Source organism: Penicillium waksmanii (assembly GCF_028829765.1).
Source record: "Penicillium waksmanii strain IBT 27052 chromosome Unknown utg000008l:1.0-5622682.0:1.0-5626561.0, whole genome shotgun sequence".
NCBI classification, from domain to species: Eukaryota; Fungi; Ascomycota; class Eurotiomycetes; order Eurotiales; family Aspergillaceae; genus Penicillium; species Penicillium waksmanii.
Genome location: NW_026643254.1, coordinates 4,607,941 through 4,625,468, shown reverse-complemented (window position 1 = coordinate 4,625,468; position 17,528 = coordinate 4,607,941). Strand labels below are relative to the sequence as shown.

The 17,528-nt window shown below is 48.7% G+C and overlaps 7 protein-coding genes across 7 annotated transcripts; 3 read left to right on the top strand and 4 right to left on the bottom strand.

The window, feature by feature from the left end:
- Positions 1-548: 548 nt before the first annotated feature.
- Positions 549-1,673, bottom strand: N7481_010090 (uncharacterized protein; the record flags this gene model as incomplete). The annotated part of the gene is made up of 2 exons (XM_057269309.1): positions 549-1,490; positions 1,542-1,673. The coding sequence occupies 2 exons, from the start codon at positions 1,671-1,673 to the stop codon at positions 549-551; spliced, it is 1,074 nt and encodes a 357-aa protein (XP_057119986.1).
- Positions 1,674-3,422: 1,749 nt separating this feature from the next.
- On the bottom strand, positions 3,423-5,217 carry N7481_010089 (uncharacterized protein; the record flags this gene model as incomplete). The annotated part of the gene is made up of 3 exons (XM_057269308.1): positions 3,423-4,505; positions 4,563-5,060; positions 5,119-5,217. The coding sequence occupies 3 exons, from the start codon at positions 5,215-5,217 to the stop codon at positions 3,423-3,425; spliced, it is 1,680 nt and encodes a 559-aa protein (XP_057119985.1).
- A 920-nt stretch (positions 5,218-6,137) lies between these two features.
- N7481_010088 (uncharacterized protein) lies at positions 6,138-7,604 on the bottom strand (the record flags this gene model as incomplete). Its single annotated transcript, XM_057269307.1, has 4 exons — positions 6,138-6,453; positions 6,536-6,705; positions 6,783-7,219; positions 7,274-7,604. The coding sequence occupies 4 exons, from the start codon at positions 7,602-7,604 to the stop codon at positions 6,138-6,140; spliced, it is 1,254 nt and encodes a 417-aa protein (XP_057119984.1).
- Positions 7,605-8,007: 403 nt separating this feature from the next.
- On the top strand, positions 8,008-8,949 carry N7481_010087 (uncharacterized protein; the record flags this gene model as incomplete). Its single annotated transcript, XM_057269306.1, has 1 exon — positions 8,008-8,949. The coding sequence occupies one exon, from the start codon at positions 8,008-8,010 to the stop codon at positions 8,947-8,949; it is 942 nt and encodes a 313-aa protein (XP_057119983.1).
- Positions 8,950-9,103: 154 nt separating this feature from the next.
- N7481_010086 (putative MFS transporter) lies at positions 9,104-11,208 on the bottom strand (the record flags this gene model as incomplete). Its single annotated transcript, XM_057269305.1, has 8 exons — positions 9,104-9,418; positions 9,477-10,181; positions 10,240-10,335; positions 10,432-10,585; positions 10,648-10,838; positions 10,901-11,042; positions 11,098-11,108; positions 11,185-11,208. 8 exons carry the CDS (start codon positions 11,206-11,208, stop codon positions 9,104-9,106), a joined length of 1,638 nt encoding a protein of 545 aa, XP_057119982.1.
- A 2,712-nt stretch (positions 11,209-13,920) lies between these two features.
- On the top strand, positions 13,921-14,406 carry N7481_010085 (uncharacterized protein; the record flags this gene model as incomplete). The annotated part of the gene is made up of 1 exon (XM_057269304.1): positions 13,921-14,406. The coding sequence occupies one exon, from the start codon at positions 13,921-13,923 to the stop codon at positions 14,404-14,406; it is 486 nt and encodes a 161-aa protein (XP_057119981.1).
- A 227-nt stretch (positions 14,407-14,633) lies between these two features.
- N7481_010084 (uncharacterized protein) lies at positions 14,634-17,411 on the top strand (the record flags this gene model as incomplete). The annotated part of the gene is made up of 1 exon (XM_057269303.1): positions 14,634-17,411. The coding sequence occupies one exon, from the start codon at positions 14,634-14,636 to the stop codon at positions 17,409-17,411; it is 2,778 nt and encodes a 925-aa protein (XP_057119980.1).
- Between the last annotated feature and the right edge of the window lie 117 nt (positions 17,412-17,528).

Sequence of the window (17,528 nt, the reverse complement as noted above, 5' to 3'; positions counted from 1 at the left end):
AACCTCGGTGAAACATTTTCAACCAGGCTAGTTGGTCGGTGGGTCCCCGGTTCGATCGGACCGGGAGGTGAAGAGAGAGAAAAAATAATTCATTTTTGACTCGCCCTCCACTTCTTCCTTCCTGAGAGGCCTCATTGGGCAAAAAGTTGACCGACGCAGGGGTCGAACCTGCAATCTCTTGATTCGTAGTCAAGCGCCTTGCCATTGGGCCAGCCGGCCTGAAGGATGAGGACTTTGATCAACGATATGGATGATAATCGACTGACCAATTCTCTAAAGGGATATCGTAGTTAACCACTACTCGTATGGTATGTGTGTAATGCAGGTTTGGATCAATACGTTTCTCGTATTTTGGATAAGTAGTTACACATAGTTAAGTCTATAGCTAAAATATACAACATGGACACAAGGAAAATATGCTTATCATGAACGCTGACACCGTAAGGAGCTTCGGAAGGCCCAGGGATAAAAAAAAGAGAAACCAAATAAGAAGAATTTGTTGCCATCCTGCGCCGCGCCTGAAAATGAATCATGAAGAAGAGACAACCCTATACATCGGGTTGCGTAAGATGGATCTCTGGAACCATGAGCTGGGCCTTCTCAGAAAGAATTCCCTCCTCAAGGCAAGCTGGGATGGATCGGGAGGATAATCGACGATCGGAACGCTTCTTGCACAGGCCCAGGCGAACAGAGACGGACATAATGACGTGGCCGACGCAGAAACCGACCAGGCAAGCGATCAAGCCGGCCCCGACTCCTAGCATTGCGGGCAGAATGACGGGGCGCACAAGACGCATGAAAGAGTCGTTTTGGTGGTGACCGTGGGGACGACGGTGTCCGCGGTGGCCACGTCCATCGGAGGGGGCGATATAGGTGGATGGTGACCAGTAAGGAGAGAAGATATACCCAACTTGGTTTTGAGATTCACTTTCTGTTTCAGGTTTAGACAGTATAGGTGTGGATTCGGGTGCTTTTTCAGAAGTCAACTTGGTGGCTTCTTGAGAATGAGTTGGTTTGGCTTTTGGCTCTGTAGATTGGTCGGAGGCGGACAATCCTGGCTTGTTATTTTGGTTGAAGAGGGTGTTGACTTGAGATTGCCAGAACTTCATCTGCCATGGTCTCGGCCTGCGAGAGCCACGGGGTGAGTCTAGTCGAATGCGAGTGATACGATGAGTACCATCGGGGTGATCAAGCAGATCGAGAGATACCGAGTGTGGAGTGACAGGGCGGCCTTCCCGGTCGAGCAGTTCGACGTGAATGCGAAGAATCTTATTCTTTGAGCCATTGTCACCGGCGGGAATGAAACGGGCTTTGACTGAATAGGAAACCTGGATATCCTCTTGCTCAATGGGAATATTGCGATGGGTTTCATATAAGGGCGCATGTAGCTGCATTGACATGGCTGGTGGGAAGACCTGGTCATTGTTGGCATAAAGCGAGCCATTTTGAATGGCCCATTTGATGGACTGTATGATGGTCAATTTTGCTGGCTATTGGAGAGAATCAAAAGGTCGTAGTTGAAGTTATTCCCTGGTACTTACCATATAGGTTTCGACTGGATTTTCTGGCTCCAGGGTAGGGAGATAAGGTAGATGGAGTTCGTGAGAAGAGGCATAAGGGAGAGCCGATGCGATCGCACCAGCGATGCAGATGGGTGACCAGTGAAATTTCATGGCGGAGAGAGAGAGGCGTGAAGGGGAGGAGGATAAAGAGAGAGAGAGATAAAAAAAAAAAAGGGTCCAACAGAAGATGGGGAGAAGTAGATAAATAGAGCCAACGAGAGAGGCGTGAGTAAAAAAAGAGGGGGCCAAAGTAGCAGTTTAGTATGTAGTTGGGTATGTCGTAGGTTGGCCCCGGGTCCAAGAAGCCGGGGGGGGGGGGGGATGAGATAAAAATACAAGTCGGGGCCAGTACAAGGCTTGAATGGAGATGAAAGTCGAGGGAAAGCAACCGAGTGGAACTTGAACTACCCACGCGAGATGGTGCAACCTTTTTAATCTGGGACTTCGTGATGAACTTTCAGATGGTGAAATATGGATGCCTGTCACCACATTTCGGCGAGACATGGGACGGCCTGGTTTGAGCTAGTCTGGGCCCATTAGGGTATGGGACAATAAGGTTCTGCGGTGTACTACTCCGTATCAGTCTTTCAGTCTTTCACTGGTTATTTTGGGCTGTTTTAGAGTGACGGGCAAGCTTTTCCTTGCGACGATGCACGGCCAATGATTGGGGGTTTTCGGCCCCAATTGGATGGGGACGAAAGGGTCCAACAACTGCGAAGCTTGGCGGAGTCAAGATTATTTTTGGATTGGAACTGGCATTGTCAATAGCACACTAAGCTAAATCTGTTCGAGTACCGCCTTACCCTCTCTCGGTTTTCTTGCGATCGACACGGCGTTGCTGGGGAGTGGAACCAGCTAGCCCACCCCATTGCAACCGAGGGCCACAAGGCTAGTCTTTTTTTTCTCTTTTTTTTCAATTGAGATGGATTAGATTGGTTGATGTCTCATTCTTGATTGTAGTTACCTCCGTAGCAGACTTTTAGTTGCTTTTTGGTGGTTTTTGCCTCTTCTATTTTTTACCCCTGAGCCGAAAGGGGGGCGCAGTCCCAACCTGATGCATGCCGAGCTTTTTAATGCATGCCGAGTGTTGTACTCGTAGCTCTTTCTCCTCCGTACGGAGTAGCTCTCTCTCTCTCTCTCTATAGACAGCTGCAGCCGCGGGATCTCCGAGACATCGTATCTCGATGGGAGCTTGCAGCCGACGCCTTGGCTGCTGGGAGATCGGGAGCTAAAACTACTCCGTACATACTAAGCAGAGTCTTGCAGTTGGTGTTTGCAACTTGAATTATTATGGGCTATCCTTGGCCCCTAATAGCCATATCAAGTACCGACCCAATTCGACAGCCCCTTCTCCCCCCCGGAACCCAACACTGGCCCCGACCCCGACCCCGGCCCCTACATCCACCATATGAAGCCCTGCAGCTCAAGTTTCTTCTTATCGCGTGATCAATTCCATCGGACAAGAACTCTCCCAGATGGACATACTAACTAGCAGCTGGCTACTAAATCGACACATTTTGCTGTGATATAGTCTGTAAGTTCCGGTATGGTGCAATACCGACATCGTATTAACTTCCCGCCCTTTTCCAAGCCACACGCCTTTTTTTCACAGCCTTATGGCTGACACGGCTAACACAAAGGTCAGTAAGGTTCTGTCCGACTTCTCAATTGAGTGAGTGAAGTGCTGATTGTATTACAAATACCGCATTTCAATGTACAAAGTACGAGGGGTCCAATTGTAGAATGGTCTGTCCATGCAGAAAGTTGTTCTTATGTCTTAGTTATCATTCGCTCTATGTACAAATATGTATAATGTGTACTAGTATATATCGCTGAATCCACGGACACCATTGTTCAAAGCTATTGGTAGTATGGAGCAGTCTGCCAGAACCGACAGCGGGGGTTATTAGTCGTATCGCGCATGGCGGCTATGGTGTCATTTCCAATGTTCATGAGTTGCCCGCGGGGCCCATAGCGCGGGAAGGTTGGAGTCAGCGATGATCTCGGGGTCCCTCCATGGGTGAAACTGACAAACCAATCCTGCATCGCGTGAGCGACCGTCACGTTGGTGACTGACACTCCCAGATTTGAGGTCACCGTGCTGGTGCCATTGTCGAAGAAAGTATATAGGACATCCTGACCATGTAGCCCTGGCGGAATACTAAACTCGTAGGCGTATGTCTGGTTCTGGTATGCCCGATTGAGATAGTCGGTATTGCACTCAAACGCGGCATCTGACAGGACAAGCGCGGCACGGGCGATTGGATTGGTGTAGCCCCATTTGCCGTCGTACTGGGCGGGATAAAGGACATCAGTAATATGTCGAGTCACATTAGTCTTAATTGTCGGAAATAAATCTTTCAGTATATTTGGAAGGAAGTTGCTCTTCGTCCCGTTAGGATTCACAAACGAGAGGCCCTCATTGGTATTATGACCGACCATGACACTGAGGTTGCGATCGAAGTCACCAGACAGCAGAAGTTGTCCTGGCAAGGCCGGTGCAAATGTGCCGTCCACGACTGGCCCGTAAATAAAACTGCCATAGAAGGCCTTGGCGGCAATCTGATACGCGTTTCCAGCGATCAGAGCCGCCGACGGCAGGCGGCGGGCCTCTTCGACCGAACTAACATTCAAGGCTTCGAGAAACTGCTGCAAAGTTTGCTCCTGCTGCTCGGGAGAGACGATTGAGTTCCACCCTGGGCTTTGAATGATTGCTTGTTGAAACGGAGCAGATCCGTTTTTGCCGCCATAGGCTGTAATCTGGTGCATGATAGATCCTGCCCCTGCTGATTCACCCATGACTGTGACTCGAGATGGATCGCCTCCAAAAAGATGAATATTCTTTTGTATCCATTTGAGGGCGAGGCGTTGGTCGTGTAGGGCGGCATTGGCAGTGCCGTCAGCTGTGAGGCTGCTCCCTGCCAGCCAGCCGAATGCGCCCAACTAAACAAAGTATAAGATAAAATGGACAAAGGATACCACGGGGCAATCTAAACTTACTCGATAATTCATTGCCACATATACGATCTCTTCTCCGCGAGCCTCACTTCGATCGATCAGCCCTTCGGGATTATATAGGGTCTTGTCACCCTGCGCGAAGCCACCGCCGTAGATCCAAACCATCACGGGAGCAAGTTTTTTCTTTGCGACAAAGTCCCCTTTCCTTTGCTGAGCACGCTGAAAGATCTTCTGTGGAACAATAACATCCAGGAACAGACAGTCCTCGGTTGTCCGGGGATCCAGCTTATCCGGAATATACGGATAGGTAGAGATGTCGGTTGACAAATTGAACTTGGTGCCAGCAAGAAGACTCAAAAGAAAACCGGGCGCAATCTCCTCTTCCCAGATTGGTAGTGCCTGAGGACAAACTCGGCCAGTCGAGCCATCTTGGATGCGCGACCGGTTGGGCTTAGGCCACTCGGGGGCTCGAAAGCGCAGGTCACCTACCGGAGGTGCTGCGTAGCGGATATTGCTGAAATTGTACAGCCCATGGGTGTTCTGGTTGAATAATTAGCTGGAGATTCTTCTTGTATCCATCAGAAGAAAGCTGGCCTACATTCAATGAATTTGCTCTGTGCAGTTCATATCCCAGGTCTACCACTGGCAAAGCTGCCCAGCAAAGGGACACTAGGGCTAGCAGTAGAATGGCGGTCATATCGACAGCAGGAGAAAACGAAAACTTCAACTCAACTCAACCCAACTCAACTCAACTCAACTCAACTCAGCACCGACTATTTGAACTCTCAATTGTCAGGACATCAGGACCCATTCGCTGCAGTGGAGTTGCACCCGGGCCGTCCGAAGGACCCAGCGAAATCCAATTTATGCAGCAGAAGTGGAGCTTAGAACATCTGGTCGAGAGTTTAATTTGAGCAGGTTGCAGGGTGATATGAATCAGCGGTCAATAGGAGTGCCGGGGAGTTCCTGGAAGTGGTCTAAATGTGCAATTTGGTGCAGCATTCTTCGTCACTCGTTTCCATCGCCGCATCCGATGACGTCAACTAATCCGGCGATCTTCAGAATTTCTGCTTTGCACTCTGTCATGATAGTGCCGATTTGCGTTGAAGTTGCATTTACTTGACTCCTTTTATATGATCCGAATGAACTGATTTTGGGAGGGGGGTTGATGGTCATAATACTGTTGATACGACGGTTCTTCGGGCGGGGAAAGCGACCTCCGCATCAGAAGAAGCAATTATAAAATAGACAAGTAGTAACTGGTATGAACCAAGAAACTGGGTGTCAATCGAGGCACATGCCTTCAAATTTAGTCCTGAAAGTTACAGCAGTCACCAATGGCCCACAATCTACATCATCTAGATCTTGGTTAGATGATACAAGCCCCGCCATGCAGACCCTAAGCAAGGGGAAACCTTCTCCACAATCATTAACGCACGTCCAAGGAGACCCCAGAGAGAATGCGTGATTATGCAGCAAGGATTAGTTCAAAGCCCCAAGAAAGGATGGCTAAAGCGCTGGCTAGCTTCTGAATTTTTTATATTTTATTTCAATTTTTTCAATTTTAAGACGAGGTCTACAGTACAACCATGCGGATGCTTCGCCCATTTTACTTCCTCAACGATCATCCACCTCACGGATCTTGTATTCGAACATCCCGTTCGAAGGCACATCATCACCATTTTGCAATTTATCTGCAGTCTCTATTCCAGCCGCAGGCACACGATACTCGAATCGCTTCCCAGGTGCGGGAAGAGTCCCGTCGGCCAGTGGATACGGGAAAGGAAGATACTCAGGTAGCAGGCCTAACTGTACAAGCACCGTCGCCTGATCCCAGGCAATGTGCTCGTGGTACAATCGGTCCCCTCGGATGTTCACTACAGAGGTGAAAGGAATGCGTAGTTGCTTGCCGGTCGGCGGGATACCCGGGATTCTAGATGTTGAGCAAGCGTGAGATTCCAAGTCCACAGCGGTAGAAGAAAATGCAAAAGGCTAAAAAGAAGATAGTCACTCACAACCAGTCAACTTGTTTCACATGAGTGAAGCTGAAAATAAATTCGTCGACCACGCGATCTATACCGACGGTTCGGCTGACCAGATCAAGACCCGTGTCGTCGGGGTTATTAAAAATGAAATGATGAAGGTAGAAATGACTCAACCGAGCCCGACCGATGCCACCTGTCAGCTGTGATACCCGAACATATCTTTATTAGCTGGCGTCATCCCTTGCATTTTCACGAGTCTGGGGCAAGGGGGGTTTACCGTGGGGACATGGTTCACGTAGGGCTCCTGCACCATCGTAGCCATGGTCTTCTCAACAGACCGGTCGCTAAATTCAAAGTAAGTGTGCTCGTCCCAGATTCTTTCGAGGTCAAAACTTGGCCCACCAAGATGTTTCTTGAGGAACTTTAGGCTGCGGGTATGGGAGACTCCGGCTGTTGCATATTGAAAGTCGGGATGGCCCGGGATCACGAACCCTGGGGATAAGGCATCGGCATAATGATATTGTATCTGTAAGTCCTCCTGTGGAAGCTTGTCGGGACCTGATGCGTGAACAAGCCGTGGTGTATTGGTAACTTGAATATCCCAGGAATCGAAGGAAAGCAGCGCAACAACCTTCCAGGCCTCGTTCTTGACCAGCGGCACATCACGCAAGGTGGCCTCGAACTGAGATATGTAGTCGGCCTTGGATCCGAACACTGCATAAAAGGTTAGTAATTGTGCATCACAGTACGAGTTTCTCCCATATTTACCTATCAACCCGAACTGGTCCTGAGTACACTCCGATAGAGCCGTCAGTCCATCCTGAGCTTCTTGTATCAGATGTTGTAGAGCTGCCTTATCCCCACTCAGATCAACATCAAGAGTGATTTGGGCTACCGCAAAGCTTTCTTCGGCCCATTTTTGGAGGGGCTCAGGGTCCAGGCTGGTATTTTGTTGCTGGTATCCCGCATAAGATACTGGCCGAAGTAGAATAAGTCCTGGTCCCTGTCCACAGCGAGACAGTGGAGGCTGTAAAACAATGTTGCCAGTGTTGCCCAGTTGAACAGGTTTGGCAGAGGGTAATCCAGCTGTGACGTCCATTGTGATAGCAAAATACCAGTGAAAATACCAGCGAGTTCAAGTTCTCCGTTGTTCCCGAGGTTGTTGACAAGGGAATCTCCCCACTTCTAGAGAGTAACTGGTGGACCACTCGCACTAACCCCATAACCAACAATACTATTCTAGTGATCTGCTGGATACATTTTAGTCCTTATTTGAGTCAACTCTTTGCTTCTCTTCTTTCTTCTTTCTACATGATTAGAACTACGTTAAATAAATTAATATCTAAAAAATAGTAAAACACAATTGTGACATGCGGTGATGCTTGGCACGTGATCTTGGATGCAAGTGGCTCCGCTTTGTTTGCTTCACCTTCGCATCTTCGCATCTTCACAGCTTCAGTCCAGCTCGTGGCCCCCCGCAGGAGCTTCCTCCAGCCTTCACCATGAACAACGTCGTTCAGTCCTCTCTGGCAGACGTCGAATCTAAACTCAATTCGCTCTTGACTACCCTCACCCACTCCCCCGCTGCCGCCGGAGCTCCAGCAGCGGCCGTCGCCCTACTCAATGCCGACGACACATTAACCTCCTCTATCGAAACCCTCAGGCGACACCAAGAGAATTATGCAAAGATTTTAAACCTACGAAACGAGGCAGAACAATTGGAAACTCGCGTCAAGGCTATTGTCGGTGATCTTGAAAGATTCGATAGAGAAATCCACACAGCCTGCGACGACGAAAGTGACTCGGACTCGGACTCGGACGAACAAAACAACCCTCGGGGCTCCAAACCCCTGTCGCGAAAAGAAATCGATTACCGTTTACTGCTGGACTTTGCGCGCCGCATTAGCAAATATAACCATGAAGCCGCGGCGGATGCTGCGAATGGCGCAGTAGGGAAGGGCCAAACTACACGCCAACAGCTTCCGGACAAGGATGTGCAAATGTCAGGGATAAATGAAGATTCTACTGCAGAGTATGGGAAGGAACCTGTGTCTTCAGTGACCAAAAACGCAACTCAGTGGCTGGACGACTCGGCAAACGTTACCCGCGAGGCGTATATGATGCCCTATCCAATGGAGGATCGCATCCGGATGGGATTGATGGGACAAGTTCAGCTGGCGGCTGGCCAAGACCCAGACAAAGAGGTGGAGCGATTGATCCGAGAGGCAGAGGGGCTCGGGGTAGCAGAAGCCCCTGCGCCGGTCCCAACAACGGATACGAGACAAGACGAGGCCGCGAAAGCTGCAGCCCAGGCTGGCTCCGTTGCTGCTAGTGTTCCACGCCCGCCACCAGTTGCTGCACCTGCGCCTGCACCTGCGCCCAAACCCAAACCCAAAGGTCTTTTGGACCTCGACCTCTACGACCCTGATGATGACGATGACTGAGCATTTTAAAGCGGTTTTGCTGTGCCATTGCTTTTTATGATACCACTTTCAGAACCTAGCTCGCTACTTAAATCGCGAATACAAACAATGTTGGAACTTTCTGATTCGATTGTTGCTCGGCATGCTCTCTAATTCGAAACTCGAAACTCGACACCTACATCTTGTGCACAGAAGACTTGGCTGTCCATCCCCTGAACTTCTTGCCGTATAGGTAGAATGGAATCGCAAAGAGACACCATAGTGTACACAGACACATGTTCAGCATGATCGGCTTTACAAATCCAGATTCCTCAACCCAGGGGGTGATGAATTTGCTAAACCCGTATCCCCAGACATTCTTGTTCACCGTGATGGACACGAAGATCGAGCCTGCCACGGGCTTGTAGCTATCCACAGCGTATGTGCTAGCGATCGCCGGCAGTGCTGCAACTTGGATACCTGCTGCGGTATAACCAATAATCACAATTGCCTGTGACGGTTAGCCTTCAGATCAATTGCCATGGCTGTAACTCCTCGGGGAATCTTACCCGCCAATCCCATTTATACTCATAACCGAAAGCAACAACGAAATTGCCGATGATCATTATCACAACATAGACAGCCATGGCTGGCAGACGCATCTCCGGCTCTCGAATACCCTTGTTCTTGCGAGTGGCTTTCATGGATATCCAATCCGAGAAGGGGCCATTAGTCGCAAGTCCAATGAAAGCGCCAATCAGAATGGCAAAATTGAAGAACCCAATAGTCTGACTGTTGAAGTTATACGGAGGCTCTGCGAACGCTTGGCTCTGCGTGAGATTCAGTGTCAAAAAGCAACTAGCAGACCAAGAAACGACAAAGGCAGCCAATTCAACAATGGGGAAAGTCAACAGCTTCCACGGGACTAAGAAGCTGGTCAAAACCGTCTTCGTGTTATTACCATCAAGTTGCCACAGCTTAAACTGTTTCTTTGAAGGAGAGCCGCGGTGTAGATATGGATCATGCTCAGCAGCATCTTCCACCTCGATATTTTCCTTCTGGTGTACCGCACCTGGCTTCTCTGGCTCAGAAGTTACCCTCTGCGCTGCATTCTGAGTCTCATGTATCTCATCAGGGCGAGAGCGTTGCCATTTAGTTTCGGGGAAGAGGAATATCTGCAGTAGGAGGACGATGCCGAGGATTCCGACATTCAGCCAGAAGAAGCTGCGCCATCCGATGTGCTCTGCCATTGGGCCTGCAATGATAGGGCCGACCTATGTCTAGCATCAATTTGACGTTCTTCTCGAATGGGGAGGGGGAAGAGTGTCATACCATGAGCGAACCAAAGTATGCAGTGAAATATAGGGTATTATAGGCACCCCGCTCGTGAAGGAACATTATATCCGTGATAATCTCGGGTTGGGAAGTCTGTTCGATATGATACACGTTAGACACGCAAGACCCACAGAGAGAGTGAGAGAGAGAGCCGGGGGGGGGGGGGGCGGGCTACGAAAAAATACATACCTCTGCAGGACCAGCACCAAACCCATTCAACACACAAGCGCCCATGTAACTCCCATATGTATTTGCCTTTGCACGCCATATATTGCTCACGAGGCAAATGAGGGTTGAGAAGATCAGGACAGGTCGTCGACCGTAAGAGGTTTGTATGGGAATCCTGTATCACTCAGCGGTAAGCTTAGATTCGCAACATTCATGCTGGACAACTTGAAGACACACCAGAAGAAATTGCTGAACCCCAAAATAAGGATACAGATGCCAGTAAACTGTACCACGCCAGCGAGATCTGAATTGAATGTCTCCATGAGTTGTGGGAACATAGGCGCTAATGCTAGCGGACCCAATCCCTGGCTGAAGGAGGTGGCCGTAGCAATAGCCATCGCGCTCATTTTCCAGAATCGACTCCAGTTCTAGAAGGTATACTCTGTTAGAGCTGATTACACACGGACACGAATATATTCAATCGGCCTACCAATGGATCATGAGGATCTTGTGATGGCTGTGGCACCAGCACTCGGTCGGATTTCGCTGAAGACTTGACAAAGTGATGCGTGCCCACATCGGCCATGATCTCCGTGCCCGGATAGATGGTTGTGCCCAACTCATCCTCGATTCTGAGACGAAATCATTAGCAAGGGAAGGGACATTGGGGGAGCTAGGAGCACATACTGATGGAGAGTCTAAGCCGTTTAAATGATCAGTCTGAGCTCCATCGAGACAACGCCATACTTGCAAAAGAGTAGTACGAGTACTCACACCTTCATCATAGTTCATCTCCATAGTGGATTGATCTGCGCGACTAGACGCTATTCACTCAAAGGTTTGTAGGTATCAGGAGGGATATTCTGACAAGCAGGTAAAGCTCTTGTGTAACATTCTCGACCAGCACCGCGCTGGGATCATATCAGTTTATGTTTCAAAACGACCAAGAGTCGACCGACCCCTGCTTGTGCGGAATTGACCCGGGATTGTCAATTCGACATCTACCGATGACTCGAGGACCGTGCTGAGGTAAAGGAGGAAGCTTTCGTGCCCACGCAGTGGCAACCCATAGTGGCGCAAACCAACCACTCAACAGCTCTGATAAGGGGCATTGATACTGCGGTTTCTTGGTAGGGACTAGTGAACTTCTCCCACCCCAGGTTCTTCAAAATCCCCGCACTTCCCTACCTACACAACGATATCTTCACCTCGGTCGCTTTTACTCGCCCAGGTGGCGTTGCTACAAAGTTGCTACTACTCGGCAATACCCTGCGGTAATCTGCCGCACTCGGCAGTGATGAGGCATTTGACAATGCGCTCTATGATCGCTATATCAGTAATTCCATGGTAGAGGCGGACTTGTGACACTAGTGATAATTTAAGCATAGTGAGTCCATCTCCATGGAGCTAGTTAGAGGTTCCCTCTTTCTGATTTACTGAACCAGTAATGAAATGAACTAGAAACTGGGAACGTAACACCTTTTTCTCTTAATTTCAATGACTATTGGCCCTCCACTGTCAATAACATACATAGCGGAGCAAGCAATGGTTTACAATCCCGTGCCAGTGGGACATCGACCCGCCGGGGAAAATGGGCCATGTACTCAACAGAGTCAATAGCAACAGCTGAGCGGGTTCTTTCCCTTCAATAATTGACGGGAGAAGATAACGATAACCCCATAGAAGGTCGCGATAGTCCAATGAGGTGGAGGTCTGACTTTGAGTCGAAAGGGGCTGTTCTGCACGGAGGCATTCCGCCTCCTTTCTCCGCAACGCCCCGATTCCGTAGAATCTAATCAATTTTGTGCCTTTGAAAGGTTACTATTTATTTACTATCCATATGCTGACCAGAATTAGCGACTGTCTGTCCAGGTGGCCCACATTTGCGGTTCTCGACATGGATTGACTATGTTGCGACGCGATATGGTGTTCCTCATTGATTGGGCACCTCAATCAATCAATCAATATTGCAATTACCCAGTATCTAGCTTGCTTAGGTGGACAGCCGCTACGCTGGGGCAGGATTGGGCACCTCACTTACAGCTAGATGATGCTGACGAGGATCCAGAACCTTGGAAGTAGAGCCATTTATCTATATTTTTGAAAATGAAGTGTTGCCTTCAAGTTCCGATTATGAGTCCCATTAACGAGAGCTGGGGAGTATACTAGCGAGGCTTGCGTCATCACTGCCACTGTCAGTTGGTATGAAGTCACGGTGGCTACTAGTACGAACAAAATAATCTATCATCCAAGAGCCTGTTTCTTGGCATGAACTCGAACATCCAAAGATATTGCCATTATCCTCGATCTGACTGCAGCAAATGTACCCGCCAGGGAATTCAAGCCGAGGGGTTTCTCCATTGCTGCTAGCATGGCCGCTAGTGGCGTTCTGCGAGGAATCCAAATGGCTGGCCATCTCGGATCCTTATAAACCCGGGTTCGTCTTGGACTAGGTGCATGACTCTTGTAGGATACAAGCTCCAGGGCCAAAATGTCAGCCGCATCTCGCAATGGCACGCTCACAGACGTCTTCACCTGTCATCCTTGGAGTCAAGGCCCACGATGGCGCCAGAGCTATCGGACAACAGGAGTGCTATTGAATTCCCAGGGCTCCCCGCACAAGGCAGCCCCGAGTTCCAATATGTTATTTCCCGTGAGTTCTACTTCAAGACCACCAGGTCGCGTCAGCGTCGGGTTCCTGATAGCTGAACCTCACAGCGTCGCGGCGTCCCGACCCAAATCGTCACACACCTGCCACCCTCCAGTTCCAGAACCAGCAACGAGAAAAACAAGAGAGCACTAGGCGTCATGCTCCTTATGTCTCATTTGGCGACCGCGGGATAACAGCGAGCGCCGGCGTGTATGGTCAGCTACTACGCATTTGCCGCCCCGTCCAGGACAGGCAGGGGGGCCAGCTCCACTCAGGTCTGATCGGACTAGGGCCAGGCGAAGAACCAGAGGCATGGTATGTCTATTGGCGCGCATCGCAGTTTCTGGAGAGTTCGCAGATTTCCGCCAACGGAATTGGTTTACGAATTTTGAACTCTCTGTCCTCGGAGCCACCAACAGTTGAATTTCTGGGAGAACGCTGGCCGATAATATCGTATAGAACCAACGAGGGGGTCTCTATCACTGTCAGGCTATGGTGCCAAAATAACTTGGTTGTGCAGCAGATGCAGGTGACAAATACCTTGAATACGAAAGAGCCCCTTAAACTGGAGCTAAGCGCAGACTTCAGTCTACAAGACCTTGACTATCAAAAAAAAGAGAGAAAGATTACGTGTGCGTCGAGCCAGTGGACCTCATGGATTCGGAGTCGTTACATTGGAAGAGATATCTGATTATCCCGTTAACCAAGACCGCCTCTGCGTGCTTTTGGGCCTGTTTAAGGATGGAAAGCCTCAAAAAACATTATTTGACGAGAATAAGGAAAATCTAAATACCAAACCCTCATCTCTGACCCTGAAACATGAATTCAAGGGACCGGACATTGTGGAATTCACCGTGGCTATGAAGATTCAAATGAGCAGTTTCAGTGCTCCGTGGCAATCATATTTGATTCCACCTGAAGATCTCATATTCGATGCTCAGATTGACGAAGGTGAAGACCAAAATGCCTCTGTGTCGAATGAGACGGTGTTGAGTTGGCATCTTCGCCGTAATCTCGAGCACATTCTATCCGTGTGCAGTATCCCAGTGGATTCACATATCTTCAAAAGCCAAATCGCCCCAGGGCTCGCGGAGACAGAAAATCAAGATCTTCCGACAAAGACGATAAAGAAACAGGGCGTTGATGAGAATGAAATGTTTCTTACTCAAAAAGATGAGGATGAAGATGAAACAGAGCACCCCGCCGGCCCGATGATCAAACTACAAGCACCAGACGGCAAAGAGGATGTTCTACATCGAAATGCTCTATCTCAAGACAGAATTGGACCAGTGGCCCTCACATGTGGCGACTTTGGTGATCATCGAATCAGTGTGTCAGGAAGCTAGTAAGAATTAACGCTCGCTCATCTCTTCTTGAAAGTTATCTGCTTCAAAGTCTAACGTTCGAAAATAGTTTTGCATTTATGTTCATGCTGGAGATGTATCCAAGTCTCCCGCAGGCACCAAAGCTACGAAAGCGAATATATTCAATATGCAAAGGACACCTCGAATGGGTGTCGAAATTGGGTCTTGAAGAAGCTTGTTGTTCTAACATTGGAATTCATGGCAGAAAGATGGACGACGAATCCGGTGATACGGAACTTCCACCAGATAACCCCACCAATATGCCTGGCCACATCATCAAAGCAACGCAATATATTAAAGTATTTCCCGATATCGAGGACTTGCTCTTTGTATGCAGTTGGCTGGGTGGGTTCACCTCGAAATGGTTCCGAAAGCTGGCCATGGACAAGAACCCGCTCACGCCGACATGGCAGCACTTGGATGACTCGGAAATTCCAGTATATCGCCTAAGTGACCATGTTTGGATATGGAAGGCTTTTAAAGGGATCGAAGAGCTGATCAAACATGTCGAAAATACACAGAGCAAAATGCCCCACGAAACGTTGAAGGAATTTCTTCGCATCACTAGCCATCTTCCACACCGAGGGGTGCGAAAGTCTAGTGATGATTTCATTCTTGACTTCACGGCCGAAGAAATACGACGACAAAATCTCCGTCGCTTTACAATAGAGAATGATATCCTCAAGAAGCGCATGCTTAGTGTTACCAGAAACGCCCGTGAAACCCGTTTCTTACTGCATTCTAGAGACACTGTTTTGTACTACGGCCTTGATTGGGGATTCTTCACTGGCGAAGATGTAGTATGGAAGCAGCTTATCGAGGCACAGACACAGCATGATGAAGCGAGCAATGACGAATCTCAATGGGATAACCCACTTCGCTATGGACTGGCAATCGAGATGGCTAAAGAAGGACATCGCCTTGAGCGTACCTTTGCACCAGTTGAGATGTTCGACCATGCTAAAGATATTATATTGAAATCCTCATCCGAAAATGGTCTTTTCCCGGGACAGCTGGATGATTTCAGTAAAGAACCTGCACTTTTTGATCGCGAGCTCTTCCGCGACTTCTATTTCCACGTCGGCTTTGAGCTGCCGTATATCCTTCTTCGAACCATAGAAGAGCCAGGGCAACAAACCTCTGAAACACCTGGGCAGAGGAGACCTCGATTGGAAACTCCACAGTCACCAGTTCAGAGGGCAAGAGAGTTATCGCCAATGCCTGAGCCCGTGGTAGGAACTGTACCTGGATATATCAATACACAAGATGGCAGAGCATTCGCAATCCAGCGTACCTTGAAACGACAAAACCCGTACGGAAGGCTAGTTGATTTGAGCAACATAGTTGAGGTGCCCGAGGAATGGATTTATCGCCAACAGGACTTCCTTACATTCATCCCACCAGCGGATAAACTGACGCTCGATCTGCTTCAAAGTGAGGCTCCTGGTGACATGAAGAAAGCCATGGAAAAGTACCTATTTAGCAATGCAGTTGACCCGAAAGACACGACTTTTCCATCTCACGGCAACTGCTATGTGTCAATCAACGATGTGCGCAAGGACCGAAAGCAGAGAAAATGGTCCGTCAAAGAGAAATCCGCCATCTATCCACTTTTAACATACAAAGATCTATGGTTCAGGCTTCAGAAAAGGCGAAACGCTGCATACAGCAAGAAGAGGCTAATTTACTTGAAATCTCCGGACTACATTGTCGCTTCTTTATGCTATGTTGCATCCCCAGAGTCCGAAAGGGGCCATATTGCGCAATTCTTTGATCGACATGCGAAGGTTCACGCAAACTGGCTCTATGATGACACCGCGGCAGTCTTCAATAGCTGGATAACAGAGGTTCACTTTCGATTTTTTCAGGTCTTCTCGCCCAACGACGGCGAAATTCCTTCGCAAGAACCGACGCCTGTTCGGCAACTTAAGTCTCAGACATGTGGTATATCTGGTGATCATGCATACCTCGTTGATGCCGTCATCAGTTTTCGCATATCTGGTGATTTCTTCGATCGTTACTGGACTTGCTATGTTGCTCAGCATTTTGCAAATCCAAAAGACCTTGAATCCCCTCTCACTAATGATGTACTTGACAATACCACGCATTGGCAACAAAGGAAGGTGTTGGAGCTTATGTTGATGAATTGCATTGTGGAGAAAGTATACACGAGTACAAGTTCGATTCTTCGACGAATTGAACAAGGGCCTCGGCAGAAAACATCGGATGCGGGAGAAAAATACTTCTCTAAGGATAGTTTCGAGGATCGAAAGCCCGGAGAGCTTCGAGAATGTTTTCAACTTCTCGTTATCTTGAAGAATAATATCACCAGTCTACAGGGTCTCATTGAGCAATGGAACAATAGGGAAAGCTCGCAAGGACGTGAGCGACCACGCTGGACACGCAGCGATGAGCAAAAATATCGAAAGTCGATCAAGCAAAAAACTGCTCAATTCGAAGATCACAATCGGGAAATTAAAGCGGCTGCAGCGCGGATCGAATTTCTCATTGCACTAGTGACAAATGCCCAGGATGCGATCAGGGCTAAAAAGTCACTTCGCGAAGCCGAAAATATCACTCTTTTTACATACGTGACTGTTTTCTTCTTGCCTGTCGGCTTAGCTGTGAGTGTGTTCGGCATGAACGGGATACCTGGTCGTACCACGATCGTCTCGATGCTCGTCACAGCAGCAGTGGCACTGCTAATCACAATTGGTGTGCTGTGGTGTGTGCTCAGCCACCTGATTTCCTTCGGCTTCCGCAGTCCGTGGTCGCTATTGAAGACTAGAAATAGTCGACAGAGGCCGGTAGAGGTTGGCAAAGAGGGGTTGCAGGAAGAAAATCCCAGCCAAAGGATTCGCCGACGGCTATCTCATGCGTACAATGTGTCTTCAAAACCAATAAAGTACGATCGTGATCTCGAAAGCCAGACAGAACTGACCCGGGAGGAGAGACTGAGTACTTTGGACGAAAGGTCTTTCAAATAGTATATGTATTTTCTCGCATTTTTTTGAATGTTTGTTTCAGAGCGATGTGATGCCGGAAAATGGGATTTATTCGAGATCATCGCGTATTATGATCATGGCATTCAATGAAGACTGAAA